At 35.3% G+C, this 20,367-nt stretch overlaps 1 protein-coding gene across 1 annotated transcript; it reads right to left on the bottom strand.

Moving 5' to 3' along the window:
- Positions 1-3,168: 3,168 nt before the first annotated feature.
- On the bottom strand, positions 3,169-20,018 carry LOC115434178 (transmembrane protein 41A-B-like). Its single transcript, XM_030155946.1, has 5 exons — positions 19,550-20,018; positions 11,551-11,701; positions 9,024-9,185; positions 6,045-6,183; positions 3,169-5,958 (listed from the first exon to the last, which is right to left on the bottom strand). Exons 1-5 carry the CDS (start codon positions 19,690-19,692, stop codon positions 5,723-5,725), a joined length of 831 nt encoding a protein of 276 aa, XP_030011806.1. The 5' UTR covers positions 19,693-20,018; the 3' UTR covers positions 3,169-5,722.
- Positions 20,019-20,367: the final 349 nt, after the last annotated feature.

The raw sequence follows: 20,367 nt of genomic DNA, 5'->3' as shown, positions 1-20,367 counted from the left end.
CAGTGTGAATATTAATGCAGCCCAGGACAGTTTAAAGGACTGTCTATTCACCTGATTTCCTCTGTAATGGAAAGTCAGCATCCCAGGAGTGGCATTAAAAAGACATCCAAACATTTTGACAAACCTGAAGTGTATAATATGTGTAGAGCTGCCTAGGTGTCCCAGTACAACAGAAGTAAACAGAATATCCATAGTTCTTAAACCTGCAGATTGAATCATCACTAAAGTGTGTATCCTGTAAGAGATTCAATAACATAAATGGTTGAAGTCATCACATTGAAAATATCACCTCATGATGTTCAGGCAAGGAAATATTCCAACTTAAAAGCTGCCACGAGTATTGGAGCTGCACAATACTTGCAAAACTAGTCTCTATAACTTGAAATGGAAGCTTAAGCTTTGTTTAAGGCTGTAAATATGCTTGTTTATATGCATACAGAGCTGAGAACTAATTACCTAAAATCAGGTCTGAACAGGGCCTTAGTAGTGCTGAAGTCCAGTAGTCCACTCTGGAGTCACACCATTGAATTTTTATTTTATTTTTCACGTACACGAGATCACATGGATGAAAAGTCATAACCGAAGTGTTTACAGTTTGCTTGTCTTCCATTCAGCAACTGGTTGCACTAAGTTCACTACAGCTGTTATTTGGCTGCTACGTTACTGCTGATGGATAATATTGTTTGTCCTGTTTTTGTTGAGGTTCAACGTGTGGAAGACGGATGCTAATATGCACAAAAAAATACTACGAGGAAACACAGATGTCGCAGTAATACTGAAAACTAGTGACTTGATTTTTCCTTTTAATCTATAAAGATGCATATGTTTCTGTTTTTGTGTCTTCTGCTAAAAAACTCACAAATACTTCTACACAATGAGCTCTTTAAATCTACTTTCTGTCAAGGAGTGCCTGTCTGATCTAGTGAAAGTGTGTGTATGTGTGTGTGTGTCCGCGTGCATGAAAACAGTCTCCAGTGTTTTTAAGTGGTGTGGAAAAAGAGTGATATAACAGAGGATTTTATTTAGGGCTGATGCTGCGTGTAATTGTGTTTGTTTTGTGTGAAGTACGTTGCTGTAAGTCAATCAGGGTTAATGACTGTGACCGTAAGAAAGACACAAATGAATAAACTATTGTTTGCATCCAAATTCCTGCCTGTTTGTACCGTTTTAATACACTGTTACAGTTAATACACTCAGCCATCACATTCTGACCACTGACAGGGAAGTACTATTCATTTGGATTACCTCATTCTGATGGGACCTGACGGTAGGTAGGATATATGAGGCGGCAAGGAAACATTTAGCCCTCGAAGTTTATGTGTTAGAAACAGTAAAATGGGTACGAGTAGGGATCAGAGCAACTTTGACAAGAAAGAAAATGTGATGGTCAAATCACAGGGTCAGAGCATTTCCAGATCTTGTTCATTCCCAGCATAAAGTGGTTAGAACCTACCAAAAGTGTCTAAAGAACAACCAGAAATCAACCAATCCAGCATTTATAGCAGGGGTGTCAAACTCTTTTTAGTTCAGAGGCCACATTCAGTTAAATTTGATCTGCAGTGGGCCGAACCAGTAAAATAATAACAATGATATATAAATAATGTCAACTCCAAACTTTTCTCTATGTTTTACAGCGAAAAAAGTAAATTTTCATGATGAAAAGGTTTACATCTACAAACTATCCTTTCAAACAATGTGAATAACATGAACAAACTGAAAATAAGTGTAGTTTTAACAATATTCTGCCTCAGTTTATTCATTTACACATGTACGTTATAACTTACAGCTCACAGTGGATCTACAAACACAAAACATTTAATGACCGGCAGAATACTGCTAAAATTGTGTTTACTTTTCTTAAGACGTTTCAGGTGGTTTCTATTGTTTCAGATTGGTTACTTTTTTGTGAAAGGATAGTTTGTTTCCATGTAATTTTACTTTTTTTTTACACTAGAACAAAGATTGGAGTTGTCAGTATTTATAGTTTTTTTTTTTTTTTTAAGTGTAATTTAACAATATTCTGCCTCAGTTTATTATTTACACATGTACGTCGTAACTTACAGATCCCAGTGGATCTACAAATACACAAAACATTTAATAACAGGCAGAATCTTGTTAAAATTGTACTTACTTCTCTTAAGACATTTCAGGTTGTTCATATTTCTTCAGGTTATTCACATTTTGTGTGAAATTAAACTTTGTTTTAGTGGAAATACATGAAAATATTTACATTTACAAAGAGGAAAAATGCGGAGTTGTCATTGTTTGTATGTTATAATAGTATTTTACTGGTCCTGCCCACTTGAGATTGAATTGGTCTGAATGTGGAACCTGAACTAAAAGGACTGTTAATAACTTAGTGTAATTTTCGCATTTCACAAATTCATCCCAGGGGCCGGACTGGACCCTTTGGCAGGCTGGATTTGGCCCCTGGGCCGCATATTTGACACCTATGTCTTAAGAAAAGTAAACATAATTTTAGCAGTATTCTGCCTGTCATTAAATGTTCTGTGTATTTGTAGATCCACTGTGCTCTGTAAGTTGTAATGCACATGAGTAAAAGATAAACTGGGGCATAATATTGTTGAAATTGCATTTATTTTAAGAACTTTCAGGTTGTTCACATTTTTAAGGAAACTTTGTAGATGTGAACGTTTACATACTATAATTTTACTTTTTTAACTGTTATTTTACTGGCCACTTCAGATCACATTAGGCTGAATGTGGCCCCTGAACTAAACTGAGTTTGACGCCCAGGCCTCATATATCCAACCCACTAAAAGGTCCCATCATAATGAAATAATCAATATCCTTCTAAGACCCAGCTCTGAGTTTTTGTCCACTTTTGTGAACAAGTTTCTTTGCTTTATTTTAAAGAAAAAACTGTCCACTGCAAAGGAGAGTCATAAAAAAATAAAATGTATCTGAAAAAATTGGTGTCCTGCTGTTATAACTTTTTTTTTTTCATGCAAAAATGCAGCAACTTCCCTGGGTGTCAGGAGGATATTATAATGTGAAAGCAGCAGAAAACAAACAGTACAGACTATTACTATATTCAACACAACAGCTGCATTGTTGGATTTTTATTTTTGGTCAAAGAGAAGAACACTAATCTCTTACCCGAGACCCACAAACATACAGCCCTTTAATTTCTTTTTTTTTTTTTTACCACACATTGTCAGCAGCAAAAAAAAAAACATATTTTACATTTATCAGGACACAAAAACCTCTGTTACATAGCAGAAAGTAAACATTGATTATGAAATTATCATTATTAAAATGAGATTGTACTGCTTATGTTTTACAGAAAAAGTAAGAAGCAGATATTAAACTATGACTGTAAAACCCCTGAACTTTAACCAAACACTGTCAAACAGGAAACAACATTTAGTATCCAAGACACTACTTCTATTTCACAAAAAAAACCATCTCATTATCAGGCATTAAACACCTCAATCTGAAAAATGTGTTCCAAACACATTCAAAGGCACTAGGCGTCAATAATGCTGGTTAGATTTCTTGAAAACATCTGCATTTTAAGACTATTCTCTAAAAATATTCTCTTATTTGTAAAATACTGTCTTGAAAAAATAAATAGTGCAAGTTCAACCCTGAACAGTAATTCAGTAACACTAATGACAACAGTCCTACAGCACCACGTCGCACTGGAGAAGCATGTTCACATGAGTATTTTTCAGTCTTTTCTTCATTTAACCATCATGAGAGGATCACATCCTGTCTGTAAACGCAGCCACAAACTCATTAAGACACACGTGTAAAAGGTTTAAAACATGTAGGAAAAGACAGACAGACATCTGAAGCTACAACATATTTCTGATGTTAACGAACTGGGATGACTGCAAACCGAATCAACATGTGAGAGGTCGAACAGACTGTCCTGCTGAGTGTTTCCTCTTCTGAACATCTGCAAAACAGTGCTCCATTCAGTGACACTGAGTCTATAAAATCTTGAGTTGCTGCGTAGAAATGTTGGAGGACAGAAAAAACAAAATAAGGCAAATTTTCCCTAGTGGATAATTTGGAACAGATGCAGCATTAGAAAATCATTTGGAAAATATCAATTGTAAAATATGTTTGTTTTTGTTTTTTAACAAGTAAATTTAAGAAAAAATGTATGATTCAATTATATAAATTCAGATCATAAAAAATCTTTTATAAAATGTATAAAGCATAGAATTTTCATAATTTAGAATATAAAGCCACTTAATGTTTCAATGTCATCTCATAATTTCAAAAACACTATAAATTGAGGGTATTATGGCAAGAATAGAAAAATGTGTTCACTCCTTTCTCAGTCAGGACATTTACATGCTGCATAATAATTGAACTACTGAATACAGATCATGGACACAGTGTTGACATACTCGTATCAGGTGTTTTTCTGAATGAAGGTTTTTCCAATATAGATATTGAGGGTATGTGGGTATTATTTGGGTTTTAAGAGTATTCTTACTCTTTCAGGATATAAATCTCCACTGGTGTTTTTACCTCAGTTTGTGCCTGTTTACAGTCAGTTCTGAACAATGTAAAGATGTACAACTGAAAGAAAAGCCCATACTTCTGATCCAAGGGAAGAAAACCTCCTACTTCAACACTAAAAAGACTTAGACCAAATATTACAACGTTGATCTTTTCTAGAGGGTGGTGAAGGGACGCTCAAACATGTAAAAAAAAAAAAAGTCCTATTGTGATGCCAACAATATCCTCCATATTGCATGTCAGAACCATGTAAAGAGCTTAGGGGGGATAAGGTCTTTTTCACAATGAGGAAAAGAAAACAGAGTATTTTGTGCTTGTAAATGAAGTGTTCAATGACTTTCTCATTATGTCAGGAAATCAGAGTACTATGAACAATTTAGGCAAATCTTACTTATGTTATCTTACGCTGTTATGACTACTACTACTCTTATCGCTTTATTATGACGTGATTTATGATTATTATGATTTATTATTACTACTTTGCTACTTTCTACTAGTACTTCCTAATGTGCAGTTGTCTGTTTTTTTTCACTTCTGTTTTTTATAATTATTGTTTTGCTATTTTCTTGTGGTATCTCTTGTGTGTGTGCATTCGGTGTTGTGGTGCTATTGGAACCTCAGTTTCCTCAGGGCTCTGCCCAAAGGATCAATACAGTTCAATATAATCTAATGTAATCTAATGTAATGTAATCTAATCTAATCTTAATCTGCATCACAGATTTTTCTCAGAAAGTGAACTGTTCACCTCATTTACAGTCTTATTTCTCTTATTTCTTATTATGGACAAGAAGCCTTAAATACTGTATCTGCCTTCATAAAGTTTCCGTGGAGGTATTCACATAAGCCTTTTTTTTTTTTACTTCTATCCTCTCTTGCACGATGATGTTAGTTGTTTGAATGTTGTTGTCTTTTAATTTTTCTCTTGCTGTTTTATGATGTGCAAATAAAATAAAATAAAATAAAAGTGTTTACATACTTTGTGTAAAGGTATAGTTAGTGGTTGCAGTCGTCACAGAGGGAAACGAAGGTCTCACACAGGGAGCAACATGACCTCAAGACATTTCTAAAATTTCAGACAGATTATGGTGAAGGTATGACAAGCCTGTGATGTGACCTGAAAGAAATCACAAGACTGGAGTGGATAAAGGTCACATGCCCACCACTTGAGAGTTTTTCATCTCCAGTCACAGGAGGTTCCGTTAGGGTCTCTAGGTCCCTGAAATCACCGCCTCTTTCGGTCCTGCTTCACGTCGGCCTGGCTGGGCCCGTTGCAGTCCATGTCGTCCACCTTCAGGTGTCCTTTGCTGTAACGTTTGATGAGCGCTCCGGGGACCAGGGCCATGACGGCGATGGCCAGGAGCTGGGCCAGCGTCCCCCAGGAGAAGATGTCATCCATGGAGGAGATCTCCGACAGGATGGAGCCCGTTCGGACGCAGATGAAGTTATATGGGATCAGCCCTGGAGGAGACAACGACACCGGCTCAGTGTCCAGCATTGATATGTGTGTGTCTGCGATTGTGTGATTTTAGTGAGTACAGTCTCACCTATGAACACAGAGAAGAAGAAAATGGGCATAGGGATGTTGAGGACGGGACAGGTGATGTTAAGGAACCAGTTAGGAGTCATAGGGAAGAAACGAAGGAAAAGGAGGAAGAAGAACAGACTGCTACGATTCTCCTCAACCTGACAGAAGAAGGAAAAAGACACAGAGGGAGGAAAAAAGAAAAACAGAGACGATGGAAAAGGAAAGAAGTGGAGCAGAGAGGGATGAGCTGCTGCTGGATTTACACTCCTTTTAGAGAGTTTATTTACATAGGATGGATTCAACTCTGACCAGACAGAGATGCAAAATGTACCAATGAAAACTACGACCTGACACTGAACCTGGATTTTAAAATAAGTTCAAATTCTGCTTCACAGTTTGTGTGTAGGGGTGTGTATTGGCAAGAATCTGGCGATACAATACAAATCACAATACTAGGATCATGACACAATATATCACGATTAGGGATGTAACGATATGAAAATTTCATATCATGGTTATTGTGACCAAAATTATCACAGTTATCATTATTATCGCGGTATTTTTGAAATTGAGCTCAAAATGTTCAAAAAGTACCGATACACACACTGAAATAATTTAACCAAGTTGTATTTTGGGGTCTGAGCCTATTTTGTCCGTTTTTCAGTCCTTTTGATTTTGCCTTTATATACTATATAAACAAATGTTTACTATACCCATGTTTGGGATCTTTTTTTTCAGCACAACTTCAGTTATATCATCTGCCCATTATTCTTTTCACTTTAACCTACTATAAAAACATAAAAGGACAGAAAATACAAAAAAATATAAAATCCGATTTGAAAAATGTATATAATTTATTGCATAAATAACACACGGATGCTTAACGAACCTTTTCAAAGACTTTAAAAGTGAATATTGGTTCCAAATACTTGGTATAGAAAATTAAAATTGTAATAAATTAAAACTATACTCAAATATTTGACATACTTCTTCCTAGTCCTTTTCAAGTGCAAAAAAATTGTATTTATTTACTTGTTTTGACCATGTTGTATGATTCTTTGTTATCTGATGATTCTATGTGCTTGAAATAAACTACTACCACTACTACGACTAAAAGCAGATCTCTACATAGGGTTTTTTCCCCTAAAAGTGTGGTAATCAAACACGGTTATCATGATAATTAGAATTTAAACGGTAATACTAACCATCTGCAATTTTACCGCGGTTTATCGTTATACCGAAAATCCTTACATCCCTAATCACGATACATCATGATACTGTTAAAAAGGCAAATTTTTGTTTGTTCCTTTTTTTTTTTTTTAAAGATTATTTCCTGGAAGAACTTAATTACACCAGAAATATGTACAAATACTAAACACATTTTTATTATTTTTTTTTATCACAACAGGATCTAATGCTCTATCACAAAATTTTTCTACTTATCCTAGTTTCCAAAGGAACTTAAATCTGCTACTCTCAGACAGTAAAAAGCGCTTTTAGGATGCTTCAAATAACCATTATTTAATAAAACAGTGTTAAATAATGATAATAAATAAGATATAAACAATAAAGAAAACCAAAAAACAAAAATGAACCTCCGCCATATCTGCACTTGAATAAATACCTAAAAATATCGATTCAGTACTTTTCAATATCGATACAGTATTGTGAAATTAAATATCGCGATATATTGCAGAACCGATATTTCCGATTTTATTTGTGTGTAGTCAGGACAGTAACAGGAAATGTGATGACATGGAAGTATATACAGCAGTAAAAACTAATATTTCAGGGAAAAAACATCAAACTAAAGTGGTTGTATTCAGTGTGTCCTCCTTTTGCACTTAACATGCCTTTAACCCTTTTGTTCAGATAATAATTCATTCATTCATTCATTCATTTTCTGCTGTTTTTTATGGTTGAAATGCACATACAGGGTGGGGAAGCAAAATTTACAATATTTCGAGGCAGGGATTGAAAGACAGTGTATGACCAATTAGTTTATTGAAAGTCATGAGAATTTATTTGCCACAAGAAAATTTACATAATAGAAAATGTTTTTATTCAATGTGTCCTCCTTCTTTCTCAATAACTGCCTTCACACGCTTCCTGAAACTTGCGCAAGTGTTCCTCAAATATTCGGGTAACAACTTCTCCCATTCTTCTTTAATAGTATCTTCCAGACTTTCTCGTAATAGTTTTGCTCATAGTCATTCTCTTCTTTCCATTATAAACAGTCTTTATGGACACTCCAACTATTTTTGAAATCTCCTTTGGTGTGACGAGTGCATTCAGCAAATCACACACTCTTTGACGTTTGCTTTCCTGATTACTCATATGGGCAAAAGTTTCTGAAAAGGTATGGATAATAGTGTTAGGTATGATTATGGCATCAATACATGTTTGGTTTCAAAACAATTGACGTAGTGCCTGCTGAGAAAAAAACAACTAAATGTTCATTGTAAATTTTGCTTCCCCAACCTGTACATATTTATTTTTCATTCTCTTTTCTTATTCTTTAAGAAGACAATACAGGGACTATGTGCACAGCCTTAAGAGACACACAACAAACTGAACTAAATGGGTTTTAAAGGTTAAAGTTACTATTTAGTTTATAATGGAAACATCTGACATGTGTTGAATGAAACCTGGTATAAAACATAAACAGAACATTAATGTAATAAATGTCATATTGTCTTTGTTAAGTGCAAAGGGAGGACACACTAAACACGACCACTTTTTTTCCCTGAAACTTTTGTTTTTCCTGCTGTACATGCTTCACATACGCCCAGATTGGATCTTAATATGAAGACTGAGAATTGTAAATGTGTGGTCATTAGAACATTACCCAGCCAACAAACCTAATGTTGGCCCAGGACTTTGGCACAGTGCTGAATTTAATATGCATCCAGGTGACAAAACTAAAAAAAAAGCTTCCTAAGCATCATAGCTTTATAAAGAGAGGGGGTCCATTTTCCTCCGTCTTTCATGGTCTTACCTTCCTCTGCAGCAGCGCCACCTTCTCAGGAAACAGCTGAACCACATACTGCTTTCCGAAAGTTGATGAGAGCAGGTAGCAGAAGGTGGAGCCTGACGTGGTCAACATACAGGCCAACAGGAGACCCTCCCAGGGCCCGAAGATCGCACCGGCCAACATGTTCTGAATGTAGATGAAAAGACAGAAACACAGCTGTGTAATGACACTGACAGTAGATTACTCTGTTAACAAAAATATTCTAAATTTCTTTTAATTGGATGAAGTCGTCTTTTTTGACAGCAGACTGTTTGAGGAAAATGCATATATTAATTAGAATTATAATTAGTAATTATAGATAACTGATGGCAATGTTCTGTTCTTTTTTATCAGCTTGAGTCGCTTTCATGTTTTCTCAAAGACTCTTTACACACCATCTTTAAAACTATACCGTTTGCAAAACTTTATATATCATTAGCCTCATAGCGTAATTGCCTAAATCATACATTATATAGACAAAAGTATTGGGACACGTTGAATTCAGGTGTTTCTTTTCTAGCAGGGGTCTGGGTTACAAAACAATAATGGCATATGTCATAATATAGTTTTATATTGGGATAAATATCATTGCATTGGTTAGTTTTGTTTAAATTGTTATCTTTGGTTCCAAAATGCCTCAGAGATGTTTTTTAACTGAATTTCTCTCAACATTGATTTTTTTTTTGTTTGTTTTTTTTGTCCATGCCTATGATTTGAAATGTTCTACCTAAATATGTTTCATGCTCTGACTGTAAATAATAATTTTCTCCAAGAACTAACCATCCACTTTCTTCACAACTTACTAAGGAACAAAAATCTCCCATCAAACTTTAAGGAAATATTGATGTTTATAAACTATATGGACAAAAATATTGGGACACCTCATGGCTAAAGCTGTAAGATGTCCTGTTCATGATGATTTAAGATATAAACATCAATATTTATAATGTTTATCACAACATAAAACTATCTTAAGACATTTGTCATTATTCTTTTTTTTATCCGAGACCTGTTAGAAGAGAAACACCTGAATTCAAAGTGTCCTAATACTTTTGTCCATATAGTGTATGACTTAGGTAATTATGCTATGAGGTTAATGAAATGAATCTTATAATCTCACAGCAAACCAGCAAAACATTGTTTATCATTAGTTAAATGTTAAGTTCAATTAAATACTTTCTTAAAATGTTCTTAGACTCCTCAAACAGTAAAAGCACAGTAGAAGAAATCAAGCTTTATTGGTTAAAAAAAAGACGTGAAATGAGACAGATCATACAGCAATAAACAGAACATAGGTTTTCTGTTTGTCACACTTGATAAATGCGTTGGCTCTAAGTGTTCATGGTTTCACAGACAGTGAGTCGGTTGAAATGTCCAGAAAAAAACAGCAAGTGGAATGAAGGCGTCGTTAAAGTGATGAGTCCAGCTGTGTGTGAAGGCCCGCTCATGTGTCAGGGTGAAGGGCTCCTGTTTCAACAGTTAAGTCCACTTTTAAGAAAACTTGTGTCAGACGGTAAACTAGATTAAGTCTATGTCCAAAAAACTATAGAAACTTGACAAGTATCTGATTCAAACAGATGAAGAAAGACCTTCACTGTAGAGAAAATCCCCTCTACTGTCAGATGGTATCATGACATGGTTGGTTGTGGTCAGTTCTGTTTCACATATGTACTCTTGTAAAACATATTTACTATGCTTTTCCTGAAAAAAAGGAAAACAGAAATAGTATTGAAAGAAAAAAAAGTACAACTTTTTGGTAATCGTCAAGAAAAGCGCAGTTTTTTTTTTCCATCCAAATGTGTGTACTTCCTGTTCCTTGTTTTTTGTTTTTGTTCTACATGTGTGATGTTTTTTGAGTTTTTTCGTCTGATTGATGTGTGATTGTTTTGATGATTTCATACTGCTGTTTTACCTCTAGCCTCTATACCGGATGTTTTATAGTCTTGAATGTTGGACAGTCTTTTTTTGTTAAGTGACTTTGAGTATCTTTAAAAAGTGTTGTAAAAATAAAATGTATTATTATTATTATTAAATGTATCATATATTAAAATAAAGTGACACAAGAAAATCACAATTAAATGTGTGTTTTTTGTATAAATATTTACAGTTGTTTCATCATCTTGTGATGAAACAGATGCAATAAAAAAACTACCTGAACTGTTGGTGGAGGAGTTGACATGTAAGGAGTATTTTGGAAAAAATCCTGCTGATTTTAGTTTTTATTTCTGCTGTGGGTTATTAAACTGTATAAATTCTGTTTATGTTTCTCTTCATATATAGTGGTGTTTTCATTGTTGGTTCAGTTCAATATGTCTAGGATTCAGCGAATGTTTCATTTTCTTACTTGGTCCAAACATACGGACACATAATTATTCACAAAACCTGTTTCTACTGCAATTATTCCTTTTATCCATAAACTGTTTTTTAATGTATAAATTCAACAGTCATATAAAAAACAGTGGATTGTAAACCCTTATTAAGGTGTAAATGTTGTGACTTGTTGGCGTCTTACCAGAAAGGAGGAGCCTGGTATGGCGAAGGACTGCTTGTACAGGTAGGCGCTGCAGAACAGCAGCAGGACGTAGCCGTAATGTTCTTGTTTATAGAACTTGAGCATCTCTGCGAGATCCCGCAGCTCATCGAGGTCTGATGGGAACTTCAGTCTGTGTCCAAAACCACCAGAAAAGAATGGATTCGATCATATGTTTTTATTAAGCATCTCTAAACACAGTATTTATAAATGATGTGATATTTACAGACAAAAGACATTTGTTAAATGAAGGCCTTAAAGACTTTTAAATAGCTCAGTTAGTTTTTATAAGAATATTATGCGTTTCCTTAGTAGATAAAGCCGGTTTAAATAAAACATCATCTGTATTGGCTGAATTGTTATTTTCAATACTAGCATCAAAATTTCACAGTCAGTGATTACCAATTTACACAACCCATCCAAAAAAACCAAAAAAAACAAAATCTTGCCACCTTGATTTAACTAAATAAATAGTCAGATTTCCTTCCATTGGATAATTACTACAGTGATTAATATGTTTCAGCTCCTACAAGTTCTTTAACCAGAACTGATGCCGTGAGTAGCTTCTCACTTCTTAAACATCCATCAGTTTAATACAGAGTTTAAAGATTAGACTGAGTTTCAATGGAAAAAGGTCATGTGGTCTGATGAGTCCAGACTGACCCTGTTCCACTGTGATGGATGCAGCAGGGTGAGAAGTGAAGTGGATGTAGTGATTACCCATCATGCCTAGTTCCTACAGTATAGAGAGTCAAAAAAAGATGGAAACAAATGTTATGACACTGAATATTTAAATGCATGTTGTATCTAATGTTAGAGGGAGTCCAGTGTTATGGGATTTTTTTGGTCAGGCTGTGTATTTATTGTAATATATTACCATAAACGGCATAAAATACTGAATAACAAAATACAGTAAAAGTGAAATTATCATTCAGTAGCTGCATTAATGGGAAGGCTTTGCACTTTAAAACTAGTACTTCAAAACTGCACTGAGAATACATGATACCAGTATAACTCAAGTTCAATTTTGACCATAAACCTTTATATTTTTTAGCCGCTTAGTTATTATCTGACAGTATTTGTGCATTGTAGCACCAGACAAGGACATTTAGTGTTTGTCAGTGAGAATAACTTTTCCTATTAAGTTCTATTTTATATTATTACAAATGCTTCACATCATGTGTGTCAGTGCTGTGTAATTCAGATTCAGATTTAATTTACTGTTATTACAAATGTAACAAAATACAGTTTAGCACCTAGCCAAAAGTGCAATAGCAGTAAATGCAGAAAGTAGAGACCATACAATATTAACAATATCTACATGATGTACAATGAGTCTAATAATTGCAAATGTAAGTGCTATAAACAAATATACAGAATGAGTGCAAAGGCCATAACATCAGAGCAAAATGACCATTCAGCGTGAAGCAATTTACTGATAATATTAATATATAATGGTCATTGTCAGTGTTATTTTTTCATTCTACTCTCATCCCACAATACTTTTTCATGGTAAAATGTGTTCATCCTGCACCATTTCTCTGGATATGAGACTTGTTTTTAAAAAAGTAGTCATTTTATTTTATATCATGATCGAATTTCTTAATGTTTCACAAAGAAATTATAAAAGGAAGGACCAGAGTTGTTAGCCGTCCTGTGTGTTTGTGCGGTAGGAGGAGTAACAGGATATGTTTGATTGAGGAACAGAAATAGCATCATGTCAGTCGTCTTATGCAGAGGGAAGGAAAGGAGGACACTCCTTAAGACACACATCGTCAGACAGAAAAATCCCCCTCTGAAACTCAAGATGCCACTTTCCTGGAGGCACCTGCTCTGACATTCAGCACTCCTCGTTTCTAGTGGTCAGCGGACAAACACGCCACTCCGTCATTGGTCGGTGCATGCTGGGATATGTGAGACTGCAGGACGTATGTTCAGTATTTAAGGAGGAAAATGTGTCATCGTGGGCACTTTTAATTTTACTTACACACAGCCCTGGGGGAAACACTGCATCACGCAATGCAGCGTACACACACACGCAAATAATCATGTGGACGCTGACGCCTCATGACATCAAGGGGGTTTAAACCCAGAAGACACTTGACCACATCTACAATCTGAGTCATATGTTTAATGTCAGCTGGTGACAGAACATCTGAGAACAGCGGTCACAACTACATGTTCTTTGCACTATCCATTCAATTGCTTACTTCTTAAGAAAAACCCTGATGTAGTATCAAAAAAAATAGTAGCAAACCATCACACCTAAAGTGTTAAATAGTAAATGTCTGGTTGTGTTGATTAAATATTTAAGCTAGAAGGACGTATTGTGAATAATCTGATCATAGATACAGTGTTTGGTTTCTCTTTCAGTATCTAGTTTTTCTAAAAAAGACTTTCTTAAAGGATGTAAGGATGTAGTTTATAGTTTAGGTGCATTTCCAATCTTTAATTTATTGTTTCCTCTAAAAATGATGGTGCTAACTGATACAGTCCATTTCCATGATGCTGTTCTTCTAGTCTTGATGCACATTTCCATTAAGTTTTGTATTATTTCCTACTTCTACCAAGATATCAATTTTGTACAAATAAAACTTATTATTGTTATTATTAACTGACTTAATAACCACATCTCTCACACAGGTCTTAATGCACAATTCAGATTTTTTGGTGAAATACAACTTTTTTGTGAGCTTATTCATATTTCACATTAAATGCGACTTCTATCAGTTTTAACTATGAACTGAATGGGACCCTGAAGTGACCCGCTTGTGCAAAAGAGGTCCTGATAGAATACGTGACACACAGGTACACACTGTGTTTAAGGAAGTAAATATGTTTTTCCCGCCGCTCCTCCTCCTGGGATGCAGGATTGTGACGTTTCTCACATTTCAATGACGCAAAGGTCGGATAAATGTGACCTGGCCGTTCAGACTGAAGTCGCATTGCAAAATATCGGATACATATTGGATTTAGGACCACATATGAAAGTGGCCTGGGTCGGATTTGAAAAAAATCGGATTTGTACTGTTCAAACTGTTTTTAACAGATCAGGTACAGGTCACATTTGCCTGCAGTCTGAACGTAGCCTTAGAGATACCAAATGTAATTTTTGTAAATCAGTGTACAAATATCTTTCAGTGACTGAATTTAATCCATTTTAAGCACTTATAATATTAATTTTCTGTACAAAAGTCATTACTTCTAGAGGTTTAACACTACTTTGTGTGCACTGTGTTAGTATTAAATATGACTCTTAAGTTACAGTATTTCATACTAGGTATGGGCATTTTAATGACTTTTTAAAAAAGGAATAATCAAGCATATCAAAGAGCCTATTGTCTTCCAGCCAAACCAAAATAATAATAATTGAAAAAAATGTTTTTAATTTTTAAAAACGCTCTTTCACTTTTTAAAAGATGCAGCAGAAACAGTAACATTAACATTAGTTCTGTGTCTCTATTAAGACAAACATAAATCTCTTCCCATCCCTCCAAAATAAAACTTAGACCACTCTTTAAAAAACACCAATGCTTACTGTTTTCATGCACATCCCTGTTGCATAATTTCTCCCCTTTTGGCCAAGTTGTTAAAAGCTAATTAAAACTTGACCTATTAGTTTTATATTTACATCCTACTTAATGTAAAAATTCAGTGTGTACACATTTATAACATAATTCAACCTAGAACATTATATTTATAATTATATTTGCATTAGCGTATCATCAGTTCTGCTTGCATGGCCTTAGAATGAAGTGTCTTCTAGCTCTAATGTACAATACCATCACAGAGTTCATACCAACGTATCTAAAACGACCACTATAGGGGACGATGAGCTGAGGGTGGAGCAGTGCATTCTGCAGCCTCACCACCAGATGTCACTAGATATAATATTGACTGATCCGTCATTAGTGTCATTAGACCCACAGCTAACACTAACACACATGCATGACTGGGCAAAGAATCTGCCAGCAAATGTCTTTGGGTACACTCATAACCTGCTTAAATGACTTGCTAAGATAAAGTATAATAAGAGTAATATCACTTTACTGACACACACACACACAGAGTGAGTGATGCGTCTTCATCTTGGCTTCAGAGTGACTTGGTCGGCGTTATTCAATCACCCCTAGACAACCTCACACTTGACCGTCTGGCACATTACAGCATGCCCTTACAACAATCACACACACATACACACACTAATGCAAAGCCACTATGAGATCACATCACTGATCCATTGCACATAAGAAATACACAAACACAAGCACACTCTGTGGAAGTACGGTAATGTGATCAGTCCGGAGTGTACTGGACAATATTCACTATATGCACTACTCACTTTACTTAGTAGTGCATAGTACTTGACATTTCTAGACGTTACTGTCACCTGTTCATCCTGCACATTTTATTGACACTGGACTCGCTTGTGTGTGTTTGTGTGTATTTTTACGTGATTGTTTTTAAATTCATATTTTTATTCTTGACTGTTTTTATAATTGATGTCTGTATTTTACTCTGAGCACCTCACACCTTTGCAACAACAATAAAGTTATTCTATTCTATTCTATTCTATTCTATTCTATTCTATTCTATTCTATTCTATTCTATTCTATTCTATTCCAGTAATCTCTGAGTTGTTTTTTAGGATTAACACCTTCAAGTGGACAGTTACTGATTTTAATGTTTTCAAAATAAACAATATAAGCCACACAAAGCTGCTGATAAATGCTTTTGACATGAGATACTGATGTAAAGCTGATGGTGTCTGAGTGAAATGTAAAAGTTAGAGTGCACAGACACACAGCAAGATCTAAGAGTTCCCAAACGTAGGGTCAAAAACCTCAAAAATGACTAAACATATTTTTGCTTTCAAAAATGGAGAAAAACAAAAACTCAACAAGCAATCTGTTTGTTGTTGCACAGTATATTAATTGTAATAATGTTTCAACTGGTGGCATCTGAACAAGTGATGCACACACACTCTCACCTCATCGTGTTGTTTATATATTATTACACTCATATATGGCACTATGTTTTGGTGAAGAAAACTGTTTTTGCGGGAAAAAATTGAAAAAATAATCCCAGCATGCACTGGGGTTGAAGTATGTAAACACTGTTCACAGCTCACCGATGACATCCAGGCCTTTTCTCACCTTACATCATTGTCAAATTAATTTAATTAAAGGTTCAGTGTGTAATATATCTAGTGACATCTAGTGGTGAGGCTCTAGATTGCAGTACTTTGCTCTCACTTGTCCCTTGTTATTAAAAACATAAAAGCTCATCGTAAAGGAGACATTAAATCTGATTCACATTTTAACAGTAGGTGGCATGTTGACAAAGTGACAGATGAACAAACGGAGGGGATCACATGACCTCTACAGCAGAAACAGTAACAAACTGATGCAAAAGTGACTCAGATCCTCTCCATTTCAGTACGACCAACTGTCCCTCTAACTGGGAACCTTCCTGAGATTTCCCCCTGAGGTACCACTTGGTTACGTCTTTCATAACCTCTAAAAATGTTCCAGGAAGGGTTGGTAGATGAGGGATATTTATTCTAGGAGCATACCAACCAGGTTAGTTTTCAGAAACCTTCGCAGCACCTCTGAGGAGCATTCACACAGGTCATTTAAAGCAGATTTTAATAACTTTGAGGTGACTTTTGCAGAACCTTTAAGGAAGGGTCGTGACATAGAGTCTGGGATGATTATTGTTGGAAATTCTGGGTTATGACAAAATATCACCTTCTATTATCAGTAACCTAATAAACTGATTTATTATGAAAGCTGTATTTTTTTTTTACCTAACGTCAGGCACTTTTTGAACCCTGTTAGTGATAATAGAAAGACTTAAGTAGTTTGATATTTTGAGCTGATTCACATTTACTGATTTCTAATAATAATAATAACAATACTACTACCAATAATAATAACTACTATTATTGTTTTATAATAATAATAATAATAATAATAATAATAATAATAATAATAATAATAATAATGAGTATAATTATTACTATTATTGTTTTGGGTTTTTTTTATTATTTGTTGATTTTTTATTACATTTATCACAGTTGTTTTTTTTTTTTTTTACTTTAATTTTTACTTTTATTCCCTAGTTTTTTGTTTTGTGAAGTATACTGTTTATGTAAGTAAGTACATTTTATTTATAGAGCACCTTTCACAGACAGGGAGTCACACAGTGCTTTACAGTGCAAGACAATTAAAATCCAGTTTAAAATACAATTTGAAACGTAATTAAAATACAGTTAAAATGCAAACATTAACCCTTTCATGCATGAATTACGAGAACCTTGATCAAGATTTTTTTTTCTAGAGTGTTTTTATTCATCTTTAAGCATAAAAAAAACAATGCAATTGAAAATTTTCCTATGAACCTATTTTTCACGGAGTTCCAAAAATGTCCACATAGCCGGACACCATGCGTTGAATCTTTGAAGCAATGAAACATGTATTTACTGATATACTGTGTGAAAGCTATGAAATAAAAACATTTTTCATGCAGCTAATCTGATGTTTTCTCACATTTTAACATATTCCAATACTAGTCACTAATAATAATAATAATAATAATAATAATAATAATAATAATAATAATAATAATGGATTGGATTTTTATATAGTGCTTTTCTAGACACCCAAAGCGCTTTACATTATTGATCCATTATTCATTCACTCTCACATTCTCCCTCTGATGGTGGTAAACCACATCTGTACCCACAGCTGTCCTGGGGCAGACTGATGAACGCATGGCTACCAATTCGCACCTACGGCCCCTCTGACCACCACCAAACATTCATACGCATTCATACACATTCATACACCAGTGTGAGTGGCACTGGAGGCAAGGAGGGTGAAGTGTCTTGCCCAACAGCACAACAGCACATGGACAGAGTGGGATTCGAACCACCAACCCTTTGGTTATTGGATGACCCACTCTACCACCTGAGCCACGGCTGCCCCCACTACTCACTTCATGGAGATAATATGCACAAAAAAACTTTTTCTTTAAAAAAAAAAAAAACAAACTTAATTACAGTTTAATAATAATAACAAGCAATTGATTTCCACTTAAACATGTTAGTGCAGATCAGGTTTATCAAGAATAGTAAAGTTACAGTAATGGGATGAATTAAAGTGTATGTGATGGTGCATAAACGTCCAATGTGTTGAACTAAACAAAAAACCAACAAAACCCATGAATATACGAATAAGAGAAGAGCTTTGAACAGCTGTCCACTGGAGTGACCACTGGAGTGACCACTGCATGAAAGGGTTCAACAGTAAATATGCTGATAAAGTTTAATTGAGCTGGTTTAACCCTTTCATGCACAGTGGTCACTCCAGTGGACAGCTATTCTACAGCTGTTCCCTTGTATATTCATGGATTTTGTTTTTCTTTTCTTTTGTTTTTTTTATTTTTTTACACATATCTTTATTGAAGTATTAAGACACAACATATCTTTTCTGGCATGAATTGGAACATTATGTAGATCTCTCCTGAGCATAAACCCCCAGAATCACAAGCACTCCCCATAGTTTTCACACAATTTATCAGTAAACACATGTTTCTGTGCGTCAAAAATTAAACGTGTGGTGTCCAGCTGAGTGGACATTTTTGCAACTTCATGAAAAATACGCTCATAAGAATTTTTTTTTTTTCGTTATTATTATTATTAATTTTATTTTATTCTATTTTTTATTTTTTATTTTTTTTTTTTATTTATTTTTTTTATTTTTCAGAAGAAAATTTTCAATCGCATTGTTTTTTTCATGCCTAAAGAGGAATAAAAACACTCAGGAAAAAATTTTTAATTAAGGTTCTAATAATTCGTGCATGAAAGGGTTAAAATAAAATTAAAAAAAAAAAAAAAAACAGTAATAACAGAAAATGTAGTAGCATTTCTTGAAGTTTCAGTGTGTTGTGTGTTGTTTTGCTCTCTCCCTTCACCTACCTGTACTCCTGCTCCACCGGCTCCTCCGCCTCCTCGGTGTCCGCCTGGAGGTGCTTGTGTCCCGTGGGCAGATGACTGGACAGCAGGTAGAGGTAGACGGTGGCCGCCGCCACAATGGCAGCCAGTCCGGCTAAGGAGCGCATGGTTCCCCGGGTTAGAGGCACTGGAGGTCCGGTAGACAGCTGAGCAGCCCCGGTAAGTGGATTTAAGAAACGGAAGAGGCCGCCGCTGGAGTTAAGGCGACGTGTTGCTGTTCAGTTGGACGACACCGGGGACGGGAGGTGTCGTTTACCGGTCGGAGGGCTGCGTATGACGGCGGTGGTCCTGGCGGAGGTTCGGCCCCGGGGGTCACATGGCGACCGGCGACCAACGGCTGTCTGAAGGCGGACAGAAGAGCCACTGCGGACATGTGTGCAAATCTATCACACGGAGCGTTTCCGGTTTGGTTACTTCCTGTCAGCTTTTAGTACCGACTTTATTATTACTATTAAACATAAAAAAAGTTCTGGAAGGATTTATTTATTCCAGGGAAGGTTGAGTAAATCCCACTGTTTTTAATTGTACTGGGTGCACTTACACTGAAGTACCAGCAGATGGCGGTGTGGTTAAAACTACAACTGATGGGATCAAACACATGGCTGCTGAAAATCTAAGATGGTGAAGTTTATGCATTTGCATTTATGCATTTATGCATTTAGCAGACGCTTTTTTCCAAAGCGACTTACAGGGGAAAACCAATTAAATCACTCAATCAATCAAATTTTATTTATATAATGCCAGATCACAAAAAAGTTATCTCATGACACTTTATATATAGA

This window comes from Sphaeramia orbicularis, chromosome 15 (genome assembly GCF_902148855.1).
Source record: "Sphaeramia orbicularis chromosome 15, fSphaOr1.1, whole genome shotgun sequence".
NCBI classification, from domain to species: domain Eukaryota; kingdom Metazoa; phylum Chordata; class Actinopteri; order Kurtiformes; family Apogonidae; genus Sphaeramia; species Sphaeramia orbicularis.
Note: the sequence above shows the minus strand (reverse complement) of the source record. Positions and strands in the feature narration are given on the sequence as shown.